Raw genomic sequence first — 21,850 nt, 5'->3', positions numbered from 1 at the left:
GAGTGCTGGCTGTACTGATGCTCCCCTGCGAGGATGGATGCACATTGGGAAATGTCAGTCTAACATGGAGGGTGACACAATAACCTGCTTTTGTAATTACAGCGGATTTCGTCTCCAGGGAGCAAACGATTCCCTTACACGACTCCTGCAAGCAGAGCGGGTTTGCTGTCAAACATCCCCAGAACTGTTGTTCCCCAGATCCTGAACCAAGGCAACAGAGGCAACAGGGACTGCCTGCATCCCTTCTTGAGAAAAAGGCAGACCCCCTTTCGTCTTTTGGGCACCTGAATCACACCTCCTCCACGGTGGGAAGAACTACGCAGCGGGCCTGAAGGCTATCCACTGAGCATCTTCTCTGTACCTAGGCTTGTATCATGAGAGTTACGCTTCAGAAAGCCTAACCATTCCACTTGCCATCGCCATTGCACGAGATAAAGGAGAACAAACAGTAAATTTTAAAGGAGGAAACGTTGTCACTTCTGTGAATTAGAAAATGAAGGAACCAGCCAGGTAAATCACAAAAAAATTCTTTTCTACAGTTACGTGAAACCAAAAGGAAATCCCGCCCCAACTACAGCTGACAGCTTAAGTGCCAGGAAATAAACCCTGGTAAGATTCAGCATCTCTCGGCTGTTTTCCTTCCACAAGCTCTATCTTTGGAAGGAGATGAAGGACAAGCTCTGTAAATTTTCTTGACAAGAGGGGAAAGGGGGAGGAAAAAAAAGCCAAGAAAGTTTGCAATCCAGACGGGAACGTGGGAGGTGGCTGAGATAGCAGAAACTGTCTCAAAGCTGCACCTGCTTCAAATCAATGTGCTGCAATGTGATCTCAGGTCTCTCTCCCCCTTCGCAGTCAAAGCGCAGTGACCCTGAGGAAGGCACAGGTGGCAGCCAAGCAGGACCTTGGGAACACCCGAGAAATATATGGGAAAAAACCTGAATGATAAAAAAATAATAACACCACCTGACTTGCACAAAGCACCTGGCAGACCTCAGGAATCGTGTTCTCTGTTAAGAACATTTCTTTTTAGCAGAACGTCTTGGTTCTTTCCTCTGAAATGTGTATATGAGACAAAAGCAGTGTTGTTGGTTAAACATATCCATTTCTAATCCCACCTGTATCTTACCCACTGTGACATTTTGTGACAGGCTTGAGACTTTTTGGGGGTTGTGAAGGCCAAGCACAATGTTCTCATGACCTTTGAACACCAGTTAGATTCCAGAAAGCCCTTAAATTTTAACTTGCTGATAAAAAGTTTTCCCTGTTTGTGCCTAAACACAGCTGTAAGCATTAGATGATGAGGGTGAATAGGGGGAAATTGCAAATTATTTGCTCATTTCAAGCACAGGTTTCCCACGTAGCACATTTTTAGCCCATTCCGGAGGGCTTACACTAAGGCTAGATAGCTGTTCACTTGAGCCCCAAGGGCCCACTTTGCCCTCTGTAAACTGGTCAGAAACCTCCTTGCTCTAGTTATCCTGCTCACATCGTTTGGATTGTTTTGGAGCACCCATTCACCCTGTCACCAAGACCTGGCATTAAACTAGTGAGAGCTGATTTGGAGACCCCTTTGTATTGCAAGCATGCGAACACCAGCAGCTGCCCCTCTGGCCAACTGCAAGGGAGATTTGCAGAATGTCAGACAAATCCATTAGAAGAAAAGCCCACAAGCAACGTAAAGCAGGAGATTAAATAACTAAATAAATAACAGCAAACTGCAATGAATGTTAATGTTTGCTCTACCTGTATGCTGAGCACTGGGGAGGAATTTATTGCAGATTTGCACATGAGAGAGCAGAGCCTCAGTGAACGCCTCGTGGCCTCTGCTGGAAGGATGACAACAGACGCCAGCTGAGGACCTGCCCGCAGTTTGCTTTTGAAGAGCTGTCTCATAGCACAAAGAGGACGTGGGAAGGAGAAAGCAGGGAGATGCTTTTCTGAGCATACGGTGTGCGACTGCTGCACCTTCCAATTAGACTTGGCAGCAGTCTAATGCCTTTCTGTCGGCAACTCTACTCTGCACGGACATCTGTGGCAGAGGGGGTGAGGTTAACCCCTGCGCCAGCACGCACGTGTACTGCAGTCAGCAAAACCTGCTATCCAGGGGCTGTTGGAGACATATCCTATTCGCTCTGTTGTACTTTTTCCAGCCCATCCTCAGGAATCCTGCCTGAATGGCAGGACCGTCTACCACACCACCACCAGGATCTTCCAAAAATCTGAAGAGAGGAAAGAAGACCTACTCCTCTTTAGCAGTTACTTGTGCCACTACTGAATGCAACAGTTTTTAGGAGCAATTATGATCAACTGCCATTCAGTCTAACTGACGGTGATGAAATGCGCTTTTGAGAAAGCAGGAAAAAATGCTGCATCGGCTCTGGAAGTGCAGACACAGCTGAGATGAGGCAAGCAGTGAAGAAGCTGCGGAAGAAAAGACCTTCACACTTGCCCTGTCTGAACCTGATGGGAAAACACCAGCGGGGGGAGGAGGCAGGGAAACACAGGGGTTTTACTCCAATTCCCCTTAATGTCTCCAACTCTCCACTAAGAACGCCTCTGGATCTGCTTGTTCTGGTCCCTGCATTTAGGATTTTACTCTTCTCAAAAACGCTGTGCTGCGGGGTTTGAGCTGTCTGCATGCATTAGCCAGGGAGAGCCCCCTTCCCGAAGCCGCCCTGGTACCTGGCACTACTGCCATCTAGCAGGGCCAGGGGTAAACGAGGGCTCTGGCTGCTGCGGGAGTGCTAGGCTTTCCTTGATTTATAGTTTAGAAAAAATGTTTCAGGTTGGTAAATGGCACATAAGGGTCTTGGCCTGAGCGTGAATTGCTCTGGAAAATCTGAGCAATATCTTTTTGGCCACTCTCAAGTTATTTAAGTGACACAATAATTTACACCCACAGTTTTAGCTGGTGCATTTTCTTCACACTCAACCAAGTTGTTTTTATTACTAAGGAAAAAAAAAAAAGAATAATTATACTGTAATATATACTAACCTCCCTGCTAAACTAAAAAGCACAAAACCTCTTTTCAGGCCACAAATGAAATTACACTGGGCTGAAGGCACAGGAACGTAAGAAAGAGCTTTAGCAGGAGGGATAACTGTAAGCAATGAGAGCTCATTTTGAGTAATACACAGAAATCCTTTGTTTAGCCCTGTAGATACATAGTTGGAAACACAATGTAAATCTTTTGGGGGAAAGTGCGTTGATAAAAGTAACACATAAATTTAGCTTTGGCTCCTCTGTAAATTGATGAGACAACTGGTTTGCTTCATACCTCCAAACACACAAATGGGAAGGCAGAGCTGCCGGGGGGTCCGTGGCAGACGCGGTGTGGAGGACTAGAGAGGCGAAGGGTTGTCGAGCACTGCGCAGTTAAGGGGTCAGCCTGGTACTGCAGGAGGATTTAGTCCTAAATATAGCAAGGACTATCCTGGGAGACAGGAGTGGGCTGCCAGGAGTCTAATGCCGTATGAGCAGCTTTAGGTTCTGCGAACAATGATCATGGCTAAGAGGCTGATTCTCTCAATATGGGCCAAATCCCGGCTATTGGCAAAAAGCCCAAGTGAACAGGTTTTGCTTGGGAGGAGGGGACAACCTAGTGCAGCATTTGGAAGATTGGCATCTCTTTTCCAAACAATACAATATCTAGGGGTTGCAGCAATGAAGATGGGTTTTTGCACTCCTATACGTGCTGTGGTACAGCCATGAGATGAAACTACTCCAGTTTTTGGCCAACACCCTGACATTTGCAAGGCAGTCTGCAGCTTCCTCTTTCTGTTTTCTCTGGGAAAAATCCTGCCGGAAAACCGAGTTGTGCCATGGAGCAGAACACGCAGAATCCCTCACACAGCAGAAATGAAATTCTGTTGCACCCAGGCAGTCTATGACCCATAGGAGATGGTGACAGAGCAGGATGCAGCCTTACAGAAACAAGCAGCATACAGCTTCTGCATAAAGGTGGCTATGCTGAGATAAGGACCACCAGCCCTGCCTGGATGCACACCTAGAGAATATATGCTGAATACATAAACAGCCTTCCACACCTCATCAACATTTTGGCTGTAGGATATCTGCTGCTATATCAACTTGGACCTGCCTCTAAGCAACTGAGCTCAAGCTCTTGGAGCCCATGTTACAAATGCATATCACAATCTTGCATCTGTTTGCTGATGAACCCCTTCCAGACAGCAAGACTTTCATACCTACTGTGGTCTGAGAAGGGGAGATGTGAAATTCATTGCTGAAAAATCTCCCCAGGGATATATTTTTTTTAAATAAGAAGGGTGAACACTTTAAGAGTGTTACTACAAACCTGTAGAAAAATTAGACTGCAGTGTTCCTGCAGTGGGTTTGGCAGGGGTGGAACTGAGTCATCTGCAAGAACATTCACCCATCATCCATGAGAAGTGGACTCCAGTCTACCTGGCTTCTCAGGTAGAAAGGGATGCATTTGCAGGCCCTTTCACTCCCTCCTTGGGAGAAAGAGAACAGCATCAGCTGCTTCCTGACTTTCACATGACAAGGAAATACTCTTGCTCTGGATTTGACATGCGGTTGTTTCCTGCATTCAAGAAGCACAGTGCACACTACTGGCACAAGAGTCCCAGAGTTTAAGTGCTGAATTCAATTTTTAAGCAAGCTAGAGGCTTTCCCATGTAATCCATTTAAAGGTATTTTTTGGAGTTAGGAAATGTCTGGTACATGAGGCACTGTTATTGCTCGTGCACGTGGTTCTAGCCAGCTTGGCAGGATCAACACACCGAGTAACAGGTAGACTATTGTCCTGTGGGAATATGCTGACTGTTCTTGTCACCCCATTCTCGTGATCTTTCATTTGGAGAGATCTGCTGTCTTCTGTCACTGTATGTGCAAGGAGAGAGCTCACTCGTGACTTTTCCTAGCCCTTCTCTTGCCCCTGTGTAACAGGGGCATTAGCTTAGACAGTCATTTGATCCCTGACGCCTTCAGAGACATAAAGGCAACAGCAAGACAAAGGCTGGATGTTAGATGTTTTTCATATAACATGACTACTAGACCACAAATTAAAATGAAAGGCAAAGGATAAAAGAAGTACTTTCTGATGTGTGATGGGTATGTACATTTTGAAAAAAAAATCCCGGGAAAGTAATAACACTGAATATCTGCTCCTATCTTTTGTTTCCTGCTTTGCGCAGCATCAGCCACACCAGCATAAACCTCCACCATCACTTTCCTATTTTTGCTCCAGACACCTAATTGCTCTTCTGGGTGTACTTGTGGGGCTCTTGGTTTTAGATTCTGTTTGGTTGTAGGTTGTTTTGTGAAATCCACAAGGGAAGGAACTTGCATTTTTGTTTGCCTGTGTAACAAATACACAGCAACAGTGAGGCTTCTGGTGAAGGCTGTTTCTACGGTCACCGTAATCCACATACAGGGAAGGCAACCGGAGCGCAGTGTAAGGAAGGATTTTCTCCTCCAGTCCCACAGAATCAGAGCCAAAGGAGGAGAAGAGAATAAAGGTCAAGTCCTCGTGCCGTCCCTAACCTCCACAGGAAGGTCCAGGCTGTCAAAAGCCTCCAGGAGGCCTGGGCACCACCCATGTATACATATGGACGCGGCACTGCAGTGCTTTCAATTCCCCGTAGTGCAAGCATCAGGTCTCTGAGCAGCGCTGGCTCAGGAGGACTTGAGCCCCCCCTTCAAGGCAGAGCGCCTGGGTCTGCCCTATGTCCCCTTGCTGACTGCCCGCACTGCCAACCAGAGCTGCTTTGCTGTTACCTCAATTCTCCACCCTTAGACACCGTCCTTTACAAGCATGCATGTAACTGGGGTGACTAGGTGAAACTTCAAGAAAATAGGAATAATGTTTCTTCAAGTTCTTACATGAAAGGTGATACAGACGCACAATGAATGATTATTTTCACATTTTCCTTCCATGCTGTGATTTTTTTGTAGGTTCTGTACAAAAGGAGTTCGTATGCCCACTGAATAGGCATCAGGCATACACTGCTCTATATGCTTGCTTTCACATCCTGTGCATGCTTGAAAAGACAAAGTCAGTGGAAGAAAGGTCACCCCTCATTTTCCCTTCTTGGTAGGAAATGACATTCACCTACCAAGAGATCCTTGTTCACACCTGGAGTTTGTTTTTGAATTCAGCAGGATCCTCTCAAGTTCTGTCAACGCTCCCAGCTTCCTGATGGACCAGAATGCAAACTGAGGACTGATCACTGACGAATCCTGCAAGGGCTTGTATCTCTATCACAGTCCAGAACAAACTGAACCAACACCTGGGGCAGCTGAGAGCATGAATTGGGTCCAAATCTGGGCCAGGTACATTTCTGGTTTGAGCAGCCTGGAGTTTGGCATCATAGTCTAAATCTGCTCTGGAATTAGCCAAGGATCTGCACAGCACAGTTAAAATCCCTAACTGAGCCGGGATTAGAACTGAATTTCCCCGAATCATCTTCACAGAAACAATAGCCGATTAGTTCAGGTAAAGGAACGTCAATCTAAAACTCTATTTTATTTATTACAGAAGAAAAATAAACAAAGCAAACAGGAAAGTAATTCCAAAGACAACTACGTGGCTTACCTTACTTGACTATACCTAGCTCTGAACCCTACCAGTAAATGCCCCTACAAGCAAACATTACTATCAGGAGACACAATGCATTCTTGTGATACTAGTTCCCAACACCAAGGGACTGAGGCAGGGATTAAAGGCTTGCTGAAGGCAGGAAGACATTTCAGGGGAGGCAAGGAGATGCTTGAAGGTGGGGGGAAAAAAATGTTTAAAAACTAATTACGTGTTGTACGGAGAAGCCATAATTGTCACACTCTCAGCTCTGGGTTCCCATGTTAAAGATGAATTACTTTGGCTGTCAGCAGCTTCATTAGCCAAAAGAGGCCATTCGGATGGACCCAAACCTATTTACTTTCCCGAGCCGGCTGTCCCTGCTTCATATTGCAGGGCCCCACACTGGTTGTTCAATGATGCTGATAACTCCTGTGGGAGCTTACATCCTGCTAAGTAGTTCACTGTTTAATTGAACTGACCTTTCCTGACGGTGCCCCTTGTATTAAAAGCTGCTTTACTCCCCAGTGAAAATGGTTTGATAATCATAATATTTTACTCAGTGGACAGTTGTTTAAGAGCAGAAAATAATCAGCTAAATTGGTAGGCTCGCCTCTGGAGGGGCCCAGCGCTAAAATGACAAAAGGTGCTGCAAATCAAGATAGCTGGCAGAGCTGACGATCAGGACAGAGCTAGGAGCAGGGGCTGTGCTGCTCAGGGATGGGGGACGCCAGCAAACTGGATGGCTGGGGAAGGCGAGCGCAGGCTGAGCCAGCACAGCCTGAGAGGGGCACGGGGCGGGTGAGGGCACACGCGGGGGATGCAGCAAGAGAAGGCGGCTCTGTGCAAGCAGAGCGGTGCAGGACTGCAGAGCGCCGCAGCAGCAAAGGGACACACAACAGGGCAAATATCTTAAGCTGAGAGGGGGAGATGGCAAAACACTCGCGTCTGTAATACAGGAACCCATGTTAGAGAGAGCTCTGTCCGAAATAATAAATGCACACCAAATTCAGTTTTGGATTAGGAGCCCTTTGAGGACGTTTGGAGCTGAGATTTTCAGTGTCACTTTTCTTAAATAGAGGAACCATTTGCCTTCAGAGCGTGAGTGGCCTTAGGACAAAGAGGTCTTAAGTGAGAGACATGTTTGTTGGGAGCCCCCTCTTCTCCCTGTTTTTTTCTAGGCAAGTTGTCTTACCCGATGGTCGTGCAGCATATGGGAGAGCTCTTTGGGGCTGGGAGCCAAGGTTGTGCAAAGAAGCACATCCATGTAGACTGTTAAGCACTTGACAACAGACAATGCTTCGCTTGCAACTTATGGTTATAACGCATTCAGTAGCCTCAAGTATACTGTGCTCTGCCACACCTTTCCTTTCCCAAGAACATGTTCATTCCCATTGCTTTTTATACAGAATTGCCATTTTGCAGGTCTCCCAGGTCGGCCTAAGGGCTAGAGTGCCACATCACCTTCTCCTATGTTTCCACTGCAGGAGCAGCAATTTCATTTTCTCAGTTCAGCCAGCCCTTTTCTTTCCTCTTAGTCTGTGCCTCAGAGCTGCAGGCATTCAAAGAATGTGCTGTTCAGTAAACTAAATTTTTTCCTGTTCTTTATTCACAAGGACATTTCAGTTGTTTTCCTCTTTGTGCTAAAGCTACACAGGACAGGACAACACTCCTATTTTCTCTCCCACAGTGGGGTGTTTTGACTGGTTGTGTCTGGTTGAGTCCCTAGGAATGTGGGATGTGTGGGAGCTCTCATGGGCTCCTGGTACCAGGGTGCCGAGATAAGGCAGCTGGGCTACGACCTGCTGCAGATTTGTGGACAACAGAGCCCCCAAGATGGCGGGGCTGACCTGGGGGAGACACCAAGGCAGTATCTGGATGATTCAGAGCACAGTGGGGGGACCTACATTGGCTCCCGTGAAGTGGATGTGCAAACAAAAGCATCCCCTCTCCAGGATGAACCAGTAAAAGCCAACATTGCTCCAGCTCCGCCAGGGCACTACGCCCTTCAGCAGTGTCCTGTTTCTCCCTGCTTTTGTTAGACAGCCTCCTTAGCTATCTAGTCAAGCAGTCAGAAACAGCTTGCTTGGCCTTTGGAGAGCTACCAGAAGTCCACTGCGCAAGAAGGTAACTGGGTTCACCTTCCACATTGCCCTATCCTCTCTTGGCACAGATTCAGTCTCCAAGAGGACCACAGCTGGGCCTCAAGGTATACCTTTGCCTCATACTTCTGTGTCCATGAACCAAAGCAGATGAATTGAGGACATCCGTCAGCATAAAAATCCTCTGAAATAAAATTAACCCAAGGAGCTAAAACTGCAGTCTAACTGCAAGAGCTCCAGCTTGATTTCATCAGCTCCCCTTTGAATGGCAATTACATTGTGAACTGATCAGTTCAAGCCTAAATCGCCCATATCTTCTTCTGATTAAATACTCATTGTCTAAACATCCATCTTATTCTCAGTACTTCTACTTATCAATTTAATCAATTCCCCCATTATTCACCTATCTGCTTTAGCCTGCATTTTGCCATCATCATTTTTTCCAGGTGATGCAAATTTGCAGAAGTTCTTGTTCACTATAACTGCAATGCAAAAAATACATCTTAGCCAGAATGTCTTCATACTCCTGTGTTTCTCAGCTTTAAAAAGAACATTTAAGTTGCCTGATATTCACAGGGGATTGCCTTGAAACTTTGTGTACATTCCTTCTATGCTGGCCCCAAGGAGCAAGATTGCATTCAGGAAAATACAGTGTTTGATGCTGGTTTGAAAAATTCATTGACTAACCTTGTATAAGCGGTCCACAACATCTCCCCTGAGACAGAAATATTTTGTTAGCAGAAATATTTTGAAGAACTGCCTTTGAATGCCAATTTAAAGAAAATATAAGAACAGGGATTCTTTTCACTTGCTGTTGGTTTTACTACATGCTTTTGATAACAACGATTATGCGAAGGACATTTTTTAATTGTGTCCCTGGTAATATTTGCCAAATGATCCCTTCTTCCTTTTTCTTTTTTAGCCTTTATAAAAAGATATTTTCACTTTCTCAGAAGGTTATGAAGCTTTATCCTTGCTTGTAGCAGTTCTTCTCAAATTATCTGTTTTCCTAAAGGCATTTTCTGTGTACAGTTTATCTGTAAAATTTCCCTGATAAATCTGGGGCCCTTAGGAGGGAAGGATTAAGCTCACTGCATTGCCTGCTGTCCTATCATTATTCTAAGGTATTGTCTGGTGGACAAGTTTCTAGCTGTGTTAGACGGAGCTACTGCATTTGGGGTTTGGTGGGAGAGGGATATAATTAGCTATAAATAAATAAATGATAAAAAAAGTGTACTAATCAGGATTTTGATATATCAGCCATTCTATAAATATGACAGACTTTGGTGACAGGGAGTACAGAGAGCCAAACTGAACTTTATAGCACTCTTTCATCTTTGCTTTCTCTGAGACATGGCTCCAGCTCGCTGCGCCTTGCAGACTTGTAAATTTTGGAACATGTGTTCCCAGAGGAGCATTAGCCTGTTATAATTGATAGATTCAAAGAAAACATCATTTACCCAGTTTGAATAGATATCCTCAAAGTCACTTCAAACTGTGCATCTCTTTTTTCTTACAAGTGAGCAGTAACAATGTGATAGTGGAATATCACAGTAAAACTGAGAGTTTTATTAGCAGTAGTTCCATAAAATAAAAAACAAACCTGTGCATCTTCATATGTGTATCTCCCTGGGTCTTTGACATTTTGGCTTGTTTTTTCATAGCTGTGGGAATCCAGGTTGATAGCACTTTGGGCCCCAGGAGCTAGAAACTCTTGCCAGATTTCTTCCACTCTGGTGGTTACGTCCTGTAGAGGTTGTTTCTTGAGATCTTGGACAGCCAACCAAAACCTGTACTAGGCAAAAATTAAAAGGGGAGAAAAGAGAAAAAGAGAGAAATCTAGATAAGACTTCGTGGATAAGCCTGGGCAGAGTCCCAAAACACAGACATAGAGCCTAACCCCGCATTTAGCTGAATTCACAGAAGACTCTCCATTTAGCATGATTTCAGGGGAAGGTGTGATATACTTCACACCAAACCCTTACACTGTGGCTAAGATCAGAACAGCGACTTTAAGTGATATGTTCTTATCCAGACTACCCCTGCAGAAGCGTGACATTAGGTACGCAAACAGGAAACCTCCAGAGCCACGCAGCTGGAGGAGGGGAGCAGGCTCTGCCTCCCACAGTCCCGCTGCAATCCACTGGCCATTCCCACCTGCAGGATCGGTCGTCCAGAGGGGATGCAAAATGCAGAACTAACTCAATATTCACATCATTTCCAGGGTGAAGTTGTAGCAATAGCACTTAAAGAAATCTTTTTTTTTTTTTTGACTTGTAAATGGACCAGCATTCAGATGGATGCCATGGGTAGAGATGAATCTTGTCATGGCCATACTCCAATTTTACAGGGATATTTTCTTGACTGGACCACACTTAGGAACTCAAATAAGTTCACAAACATTGAGAAGATAATCTCTTTGATGGCTAAGGGCATAATCCACATCTCGATCTGTGAAACCAAAGGCCACAGAATATTTTTGCAAGAGTGACATACAATGTCTTTTACCCTAGAAAGAAAAAGGGTATTTTGTTGGTGGTGCTAGTTTTATTTGTTGTTGACAGAAATATGCTTTTTCAGGTGATTAATTCAGAAGATGCATGGCCCCCAGTAGCCTTTTGGTTTGGTCAACTCTACCTTCTAGCAAGAAGATATCTGCCAAGGCCTCTGCCCTGGGTACCCATGTTCTGCACCCCGGCTGAATGGGTACAGTAGTGCTCTGTAGGAAGTGCTGAGGGCTGCTGGGCAAATAGGTACAGAAGGGACCTTTGCAGCCACCTGCAAGAACCAGCTCTTTTCCACCCCAGGCAAAGGAGCCCATTGCCCAGGGATGACACCGCTCTCACACGCTCGCCTCTGCTCAGCAGATTGTGCAGTGGGGACAAGGTTTGTCTGGGTCACTGCTTGTTCACGGCATCTGCAAGAGCTGCACAGCTTAGAAAATCCTGAATCCCCCCACTTGTCATTATGGGAGACTACTAAACAAACCAGCTGAACTTTAACTGAAAGCCTGATTTCCCATCCCGAATGATTCAATGGTGCCAGTGTGCTGCCACTAAGGCAAATGTTCCCCCATGGTGGAAGGAGGAAGATACAGTCTCCCCCAAGCCAAAATCCTGTTGGCAGCGAGGGTGGGTAGAGGAGCCAGCAGCCTGGTGACTCCTGCTATTTCTGACCCTCGCTTCCTTACCAGCTGCAGGCAGTACCCAACCACCCCAGAAACACTGGGGTTACCGTAATCAAATGAGGCCACTAACCCATTTAGCCTGCTGCCCTACCTGCAATAAAGGGAAATAGCCAATTTGGGAAAAAAAAGACATCCGCACTGCATGCAAGGCCAGGCTAAATCCTCCTTGCCTGTCCCCTGCTCCTCCCCTGCCAGAAGGCAGCCTAATGCCACAGCCACTTGGTCATATTCCTCCATACGGTTTTCCCTACTCCCTGGCAGGCTGTCAGTAAAATGGACTGGGGTATGCTCAGACACTATGTCAGTACCTGTGAAGTCACATACTGGTGGTGCTAACACAATGACATTTGGTTTCATAAACTGAAATAGAGTATTTGGGGTGTGCATGGTTGGTCTTTTTCCATTTTTGAGATGTTAAGTGCACCTGATGTCCTGCCTTGTTATTTGAACCAGAAGTGACACCCCCACTTATCACATGCATGCAGAGAGTAAAGGGTGGCACTCACAGTGCAAGAATCGGATGCCATATGTGGCTTTCTTTACTTCGAAAATATTTTATCATTCCATTTCAGATGCGATGGGAACATGTGAACGCAGAAAAGGCATAGAGAGAAAAGATGCTAATCATTCCAGAGTAGCTGGGACACTTCAGACAAACACTTGGCTAGAGAGAACGTTTTTTGCTGGCTTATCTTCTGCCCCTGGAGCCGGGGAGGCGGGCTGGGAAAGCATGCCTCTGACAGAACCGGGCGCGCTGTGAAGTGACAGCTTGCCAGAACAGGAGCACCATCCATTTTAATAACCATTTGGCTCAATCTGAAAACCAACCAACCAGACCAACCTGACACTAACAAGAACAAGCTCTTTTTACTGCAAGCGATTGTGAATTCATGCCCAAGGCTGGATGTCCTCTTCAAGGCAAAGGGGAGTTTTGTCTTGGTAAAGATTTCAAAGCTATTCGCTATAGCTGGTATCTAAAAATTGAGGAACATCGAAGAGGAGTACCCAGCCCCTCAGCCTCGACTCCAAGGCAAATTCTCTGCCACAAGGAATCATCCTGAAGCCAATGCATAAGCAGAGTTTCCTATGGGATTTATACAGCATTTACAAGAGAGAAGCAGGTATGTCTGCCCAGGAAAGGAGCAGACACACGATCGCTGCGCTGGAATTTGTGCTCAATTATAAAGTGCAAATGCACTCCCCGAGTCAGTCCCACAATTTCTGAAGTGCAAGCCCAGCCCCAAGTTCACCAGGAGTCAGGAGAAGATCCTGCATTGCCTCCTCCCCTTCTCTGGCAGGCAGATCTCCAGTGGACACCTCTTGCACAGGGCAGGGGAGGAGGGAGATGTCTTTGTGTGTCCTCTCCGCAGGTGCCCTATAAGCAGAGCAAGACTGGCACGGGACTGCCTGCACAGAAGGAACAGCAGCATTGATCACAGGTTCTTTGCCCTTTATAAAGCAGCATGTAAGATCTGGAGAAGGCTGATAATATGGTGTCCCAAACTGTTGTCAGAGATATAAACCATTCCAGCCTCATCCAGCTTGTAATTAAGCTGCTGTCACTTGCAGGAGATATCCCGTAATGGCGCTTTATCCTACACAGCCCCCTCAAGGCACAGAGAGCTCCTGGGCTCAGCATGCCCGCTCTGCCATCCCGCAGGGCACTGTGGAGGTGCTCCATCACTGCGGGCTGCGGTTTGCAGATGCCCCTCGGTGAAAAGACTGTTGGGGAAGGACAGGGGGTTGCTTCAGAGGTACGTTGTCAAACAAAAATTAATTTTAAAACCTGATCAAGAGGCAAAATATGGATGACCCCAGAGGCTGAGGAGCGACTGTCAACAAAAGGATGGTGTTGTATCCACATCTTGGGGGAGGACATGATACCCCTGGCTTGACAATGAAATCACAGAGTGACTATCCGAGTTCAGAATACGAGCACACTCCTCTCCTTGCCTCTGTAGCTCCACGTATCTGGTGCACCTCCCGTCCCGCATCTCTCCCCATCCACAATCTTGTTCTCACTTCCTTCCACCGAGAGAAGAAACATCCTTTGAACATCACAGTTGGGCAGGGAAATGAATGAAAGTAATAGGTATAAATCAACATGCAGTTCAGACAGCGGAACTATTTACACCTTTGTGTTGCTTAACGGCCAGATCCTCGGTACGGTGCGCTCGGCTGGCGGAGACCAGCAGAAATCTGTCCTCCCTGGGGCACGTCGGGGAGAGATGCCTGCAGCGAGGCTGCGTGCTAAGGGCACAGTCCTTTGCTAAGGCAGCATTTCCGAGGAGACCGCAGTGCCGGTGTGAAGCAGAGCCAGCATCCCACCGCCCAGCTGGCCTCCCCCTCACCGTCCTTCCTCCTCGCTCCCCTCCCAAGCTGTGCACCCCACGACCAAACCGTAAGTCCCCCTTTCTGCTGCCTTTTAGTGTTCTGGGGCAGGAGACTCTCTGTAGTTAGGCAGCACCCGGTCGCTCGCCAGCGAGTAAACAAGATGCCAGTTTGCTCACGAATGGCACCTCGCTCCAGCCTCCCCCAGGAGCCGGCCAGCCCCTCAGCCAGGCCAAGGCGGCCCGGCCGCCGCTCCGGCCGCGCAGGCCTCTCGGCGCCCGCAGCCCGCCCAGGCGCGGAGCTGCCGCGCCGCCTGCTGGCCAGGCGGGCACCAGGCCCGCCGCCCCCGGCCCCGCGGCAGCCGTCCCCGGGGGGACCGGCCCCGGCCCGGGGGGACCCCCCGGCGCTGCCCCGGGCACGGGACCCCGAGGGACGAGCGCCAAACGCTCACCACCGTGCCTGCCGCCTTGGGAGTGGTTCCAAAATTCCTGTGTAAATGCTTTTTATTTAGAAAACGAGGGGCTTGGGTGGGTTTTACTTAACACATGCGCTCTCCTCAATGCCCGAACTTTTCCTTTCCTGATGAAAACTAAAAAGAAAAAAAAATTGGCAACAAGTTTCAGCCATTAGGGGTCATATAAGATATAAACACTTTCTGCAGGTAAAATTCTTCTCTGGATAACTCGATTTTCAACATATGTTCAGAATAACACACAAAACACCTGCACTCGTGCATTGCAAGCTTCACAGTGCTTTCTATAAAGCCTCATGTGTTCTCTATTCAGGTCTATAAACAGGTGTGCAGCCTCCTTTCCCTTCGGGCAAAATTCCCATGTCCCATATTCCCACTTAGTTGTTTCTCTTTCCAGCTGACACTCTTTGAAGTTGGGGGGGAAAAAAAAAAATCAATCCACCAGTTAGATGAACATCTCGGCAATCTCAAGATGTCTCGGGAGATTTCCAGGTCATAAAAAATGTATAACAACTCTCTGTTGGCCTTTTTTTTTTTTTTTTAATTGAAGCTTGGCATTTTGTCTGCTATATTTTGGGTACTTCAAAAATCAACAGAGTAAAAACAAATTGTAGATGAAAGATAGCAACAGAGAGGAGAAAGAAAAGAGAGCAAGAAAAAGAGTTAAAATAACAACAGAGAGAAAAATACCCAACTGGTTTTCCTGCTCTCACATAAATAATGGACAGCCAGTAAATAAGTAAGTTACAGGGCTCAGCCGAGCCCAGGAGACTGGTGGACATGATCCTGCAAGTTTATTAGAACACCGAAACACAGCTGGAAGGAGACCCGGGAGGTCACTGAGTCTCGTCTGCTGCTATCTCCGGCAGTGCCTCACTCGAGACCCCCACCAGGACCAATTTTTCTCAGCTAGGAAGATATGGAAATACCCACCACAACCAACCCTGTGGACTTGCACCACTGGGTATAAGAGCAAAATTTGGCCCCCTTGCTATACCACTGAATTACATTCATTTCAAGGCGTTCTCAAGTGCACGCTTCATGAAATCTTTTCTAGCACTACCAGGAATTTCTAGGTTTTCCAGCAGTCACTTTCTCAGATCTGCCTTGAGGACAACACAGGGGCCTACAGGACTCCGGCCAGTGTTAATGAAGATCCGACTGACATTCCCAAGAGAGAATACATCTCCGCTTCAACCGTTCCCACATCTCTGGATAGTTACTGGGAGGAGAGTCCTTAAAAGATGCCCACAAATGTAATTTTTCTAGCAAAGTGCTAGGTGCTGTGCCCTCAGAAAGTTCCTTACAGCTTCCCAGGGTTTGGGTGGGATGCATCTCACTTAACTGCAGATGTCTACCGTACAGACACTGTCATTTGAATCAGTCTCTCCAGGCTTATAGATGGTAGAGAGAGACGGGCACTTTACAGTGTAATTTAGGTGCTTTTAGTTTTGTTTCCACTTAAAGCTGAAAGAAATCCTTCCCGGGTGATTCACTGACTCCTCTTCAGCCTCTGTTCTCTCGCTCTAAAGGGAGCCTGGATGATACAGAAGAAAGCACGTGCTTCCAAGCTACCAACTTAGGTGAGACAGATCCCAACGTTGCTCTTGGGTATAACTTAAATTTTGCTTGCGTGTTTAAGCATCCAGCAGTTGCTTTCCTTTCTGCCACACAGTCCTAATGAAGATTCAGGAGCTTTCTCTGCCACACCTGAACACTAGAGAGCCACCTTCTGCTCCCCAGCACCACTGCTAATAATCCATCCTATTCCAATTTTCTTCATTAATATTTCTGCCTTTACGTCCTGTTGTTATTTAAAGCTTTAAGCAGGCTTGCTAATATTGATCCAATATTAGATAATAACGATACCACATAAGCCAATACCACAATAATGATACCATAAGAATGACAGCAGTATTCCCATATTAACTAATAATGATACCAGCGTCTTCCAAAAAGGATGCGGGATTTAACCTCTCTATCCCAGCCCACTGATTTGCAGCCTCCCTTCGCTACAAGCCGTCTCAAAACCAGAGAGAACGCACATCAGCAGGAGGAGCAGCTCTGATTGACCGAGGAAGGTACACGCTTGCCTTCTCATAATGAAACTTTCTCCGTTTCTTTGAGTAGGATGAATGTGGGGGACACCCTCTAGTTATAAAACCTGCTGGATTTTATTAGTGCAACCCCAGATATATTTCAGAAAACCCACCTGAGGAATATTTCAATACAGTATATTAATTTTGCACTTCATCACTACAACTTAATTGCAAATAAGCACCACTGTACATAAGTGCAGTAAGCATATACAAGTTCAGTACCTGCTCAGCAATAAAATATCAAGCTCATTTATGTAAATTAGTAACACTCCCTTATTTATCTTACAAGTAACTTTCAGGTTTTTAAAAATAACAAACGTAAAAGAGCATTGATTTTTCACTGGTTTGCTGCTGGCATGCTTTCTGTATTTCTCCTTGGACAGGAAAATATGATAAATACGATGGTCAGTTCCAATGTCATTTAAAGCCACTTTCTGGGGAATTTCCCTTTCAGATCACGCAGGCTAGCAGACTGCACTGAAGTGACAATTGTTCTAACGTCTTTGCTAATGTATTTGATTTTCTAAATGAAAAAAATTAACGAAACACAAACTTAAAGGCTGTGCAATCAAGTTCTTAGCTGGTGTAAACTGAGAACATCAAACCTGCTCACTACCAGCCAAAGGCACAAAACCCAACTGACTGCATGTTCAGTTGACAGCAGGTTTCCTCATCCCTGGAGCAGGCACGGATCTGCCAGGGAAACTGCAAACTCTCTGTCCATCTCTGCCAGCGATTCCTGGGCCTACTGGAACAGGACTGCCCCCAAAGAAAGTTCGTGAACTGGTCCCCACACCCATCCATGTGCTGAGACAACGTAGCCTCTGTAGCGTAATTCAGACCGAGTAAAAAAGCGATTTTTACTGGATACCGCCACATTTAGGGCAGTCAAATTATGTTACTGATGGATCCTTCTGTGTCTTCAGGACTGATCAGGGAAAGGAGCAGGTGAGGACCGTTGCAGGTATCTGTGAAGTGCCTCTGACCTGCTGTACCTCAGGTAAGGAGCAAGGTTAAGGATCCCACACACGAGTACAAGAGCGCACGCCGGCACCCTGACACAGACGCAAACCCTTGCCTTCAGCACAGGCCGGTGGCTGCAGCCTGCCCTGCTCCAACCACAAGTCATCCGCCCTGCTGCTAACCACCGTCTTCCTGCTTCTGCACAAACGGATGAATGTGGCAGTAAATTTGGCTTTGTCACGTGCAGGCAAGAGTCTGAACCATAACCTCAGCCGTTCAGTACCAATCTCTACCTGTTCAGGCTGCCTCTCCAGCTGGCACAAGCCCTCTCCCGTTTTCTTTGGACTTCGCAGCACCAAGCAATGAAGCTAGCATTTAAATGCCTGCAATCCTGACCGCTAATCCTAACATTTGCCCCAGCCCTGTTTCAAGCATAATCCTGAGAACCCCAGTTTCTCAGAGCTCACTGTCATGTATTTGCTTCTGTTGTTATGGGACCTGTTGTGGTTTGGTTTTATCTGCAGGATACAACAATACATTAACTCTTCCATGGACCTCACCCTCTCCACAGCAGGAGAGCTGTTTTCCCTAATTAGGGTTGGACTTAGAGTTAAGATTCAAGACAAGGATGATAAAACCTTTGGCTATAGCCTGATTAATGCTAGGACAAGCAGGGGAGTCAGATCCTTGCTATGTAGGCAGGGCTGTGGGTTTAGCTTAGGGTCTATGGGGGATACCTAGCTAGACCTCTCTTCTTCCGTCAGTATGAGAAGATACCTGGTATCAATAAGGGAAAATGGCTTAATACATTAGTTCTGGGGTACATAGAGGTGACTAATGAATCCTAAGGCATTGGTTAGGTGTGAGTTTAGCACTTAGTTTTGCAGCTGGAAGGGCTGAAGACATAGGCATACTTTTTGAAGGATTGCTACCCCAGAATGAAGCATGCTGTTGGCACTTCCAATGTCTTTTCATCAATTCTGCAATGGGACTGTATCTTGGAGCAATGTGCTAGGGCCAGAGATTGGGTTTAGAACAGTGTTACGGACAAGGCCAGAGGAGCTGGATCTTCTAGGAAAGGTTTTGTCTTCATTTAGTGTTGGTTCACCAAAAAATGGCACCTTATTCCTGCTGCCTATTCCTGCTGTAGTTGAAGTAGCAGAATTGTGCACAATAGATTTATAGACTCTCAGTCTGATGTGGGTGTCTACATAATGTTTCATAACAGAACTTTTGTCTTCTTCACAGGATGAGAAGCCAGGTACTCAGAATCCCCACACAAAGAGAGTGCTATTAAGGTGAGGGTCAAGCTCTCGAATAGTTAGGAGGTGCCAGAATTAAAAGATGCTACTGCAAACACGATTTCATGAGTGCCAGTACTGCAACAGTTTTAACCACATGATCACCATACTATGTTTTCCCTCACACGACCTCTGCCACAAATACACATGTAAATCCTATATATTGTTAGGGGGCTTAATAGCAATATGCCACGTCTCATCACATTATTACAACTTTGCAAGCCTTTGCATATGATACCTGACAACAGTGGCTCTGATAAACACTGTTCCTGAGATTACTTACATAGTTCTAGTGTAGGCATCTGTAGCAGTGCTATGGGCCAAATCCTGCCATTCTCAACTTTATTCAAATGGGTGTTTTTTAGCAGTTCAAGACAGACCAAGCATTGCACTTCACCTATGCAAGAGGGTAGGATTAGCCCCATTCATTCAGTTCAAGTCAAAAAAGGTTTCACCTGAGGTTTTCTGAGCTGAATTCTGATTCCAGGAAACGAAGGAACTGGTCTCGTCCTACTGGGTCCTTCAGCACCTCATCCATGGAGAAACCCCATCTTTTCACACGCTGCTGACTAGGTTCTTTGCTGTTTGGAAAGAGAAAGGAAAAAACAGATGGAATGTGCATTTCTGCCTGCTGTCCGAGCAGCTGCTGCTGTTTCTGCTAGGCAGCAAAGGGAGCAAGATTATCAGATGAGGAGATGGTGTTTTTTTCCTCAAGGTTTTGCAGAAATACAAGTTAGCAAATAAGAGACAAAAAGAAGCTATAAAGACCAGGGTCATCATTAAAGCAACTGTACTATCTGGGTGCTACGTACATGGTAAAATGAGAGAGACAGTGAATGATATGATTTTCAGAGTAATTTCTGCTAGGTTTCATGTAAAGAACAGCATACCATACTTGAATGATTATTCACTATGCGCTTCTTATATATCTCCTCAAATGTACCTTGGGAATTTCTTATATGTCAAGGCACAAATTTGCCAGCAGTATTCCCTGGGCTGCTGGTGAGCTCCAAAGCATCTCCTTGTGTCCCACACAGCGCTGGCTGGTCACTTGGAACTGGCTTCAGATTTTCAGTTCCACATTTGCATTAAAAAAGCAGTTTCACTAAGAAGCAGTGCAGCCAAGATTTCTAAAAATGATTACTGGTTTGTGGTCTTTTATTTTTCAGTGCCTCTGATTTTTGGATGCCTAAGTCTTGGAAGACTAAAAAGCATCTCCCTCCTCCCCTCCATGATAATCAGACTCTTATTTTGTGTCTCAGCTGGGACACTGAGATGCAGAAGCACCGAAAATCACTAACAACCTTTCTCCTAAATTATTTCTTAATACAATCCCACTTACATAAGCTGTTGTTTGAATTGCCAGACATATTGCAGAGATGCCTACGGGGAGAGGCAGTGCCTGGGAATCACAACGAGGATCCTACAAGACAGTCCGCATCAGAGCGTAATCTGGGTTCACAAAGTGTTTGAAAGCTTCTGGTGTGATGGCGTCATACTATGAGACAACCATTAAAATACAGCTCAGCTGCTCACATTTGTGACAGTAGAGCCATTGTTAACAGTACATATCTATTAAACTACATGTCTCGTCACGTCCACAGTGATTCCTAATCCTGGAGCCTTAGGGGACAGTGGCGATCTGTGCTGAAGACAAGTAAGCCAAAGGGGTAAATAAAATGCCCGCTTTGATTTCCTCTTGGTGTAAAAACTAAGCAAAATTGATGGGCATGTCCTCACTCGAAGTGCAGAGCACTCGGGATGGCTCCTCCTGCGCTCACCCAGGAGCCAGCGGCACGGCGGACAAGGGGGCAGATGCCAGCCTACCTGTTAAGTGAGCTAGCCCGGCCGCGGGGACAGGAGAGCCATGTTTGTGCAGAGCTGAGCTCGGGAATTTCCTGCTTAACCCAGAGATCTGTAGCTGCTCTTCTTGCCGCTGCACAATGTTCTAGCACAAACGGAAAGGCCAAAATGCTGTCTAAAATGGAAGGCTTTCCGTGGCATTTCCCGAGTCCCGAGTGCCATGAAGGATGAACTGTAGTGGCACAGGGCTGTCCATACTCAGCAGCTGGCCTTACCATTAGAAGTGAGAAGTTCTTTGTTTTCCTGAGCAAGGGCTCTGCCCTCCTAACTGAGTAAAAGGCTTTGCAGGCAAGACAAGGGCTACTGCAGCTCTCGGGAATCATTTAATTATTCATGCAAGTTGCAACTAGATGCAGATGCAGTGAGTTCTCTTACAATAGAGAATAAAACGGAAATACAGAGCTGTTTGTTCTTCCATCTCCCAACAATACAACTTTATCTTTTTCATCAGCAGGAGAATCACCTTCCTTAACTCCGAAATCATAGCAAAAGCCAAGCATTTATTTTAAATTCCTACAAAGACCGTGACATCAGGTTAATTGTATTCTTCAGGGACACAGACGTCTTTTCTGGGATTTGCAGCTATCTCAACAGATGCAGAAATAATGGATGCCTGGATTACCTTGTGGGTGGGGGTTCCTCCAGAGAAGTATTTTGCAGGGGCTGTATCTAGTTCTAGCCCTGCTAGGGAGGATGGAGAAAACAAGAGAAACCCACTGAAAAGGAAATCCAAAATATTTAAATTACGCGAAGAGGGGCAGAGATTTGGGAACTAATGGATTTCTGCGACTACCAGAAAAACAGGTGAAAACATCTTTCACATCCCAGACCACATGGGTTTTAAACAGGGAAATAACTTGCCCTTTTCCTGGAACACTGATTAACTATGAATTGGCTTTCTTAGGCTGATAGCATCTTAAACTTTACAGTACTATTCAAGAACAGACAGGATTAGATTTGGCATTCTCTTTT

General features: G+C 46.1%; 1 protein-coding gene across 2 annotated transcripts in view; it reads right to left on the bottom strand.

The window, feature by feature from the left end:
• The window catches only part of RGS6 (regulator of G protein signaling 6), a 284,238-nt gene that overhangs the window by 28,722 nt on the left and 233,666 nt on the right, over positions 1–21,850 (bottom strand). For both annotated transcript variants that reach the window (XM_075151981.1, XM_075151982.1), the window contains exons 14-15: positions 19,471–19,596; positions 10,266–10,452 (exon numbers count right to left, since the gene is read on the bottom strand). In XM_075151981.1, coding sequence (XP_075008082.1) covers positions 10,266–10,452; positions 19,471–19,596 — 313 coding nt within the window. The remainder of the gene's footprint in view (positions 1–10,265; positions 10,453–19,470; positions 19,597–21,850) is intronic.

This window comes from Calonectris borealis, chromosome 5 (genome assembly GCF_964195595.1).
Source record: "Calonectris borealis chromosome 5, bCalBor7.hap1.2, whole genome shotgun sequence".
NCBI classification, from domain to species: Eukaryota; Metazoa; Chordata; class Aves; order Procellariiformes; family Procellariidae; genus Calonectris; species Calonectris borealis.
Note: the sequence above shows the minus strand (reverse complement) of the source record. Positions and strands in the feature narration are given on the sequence as shown.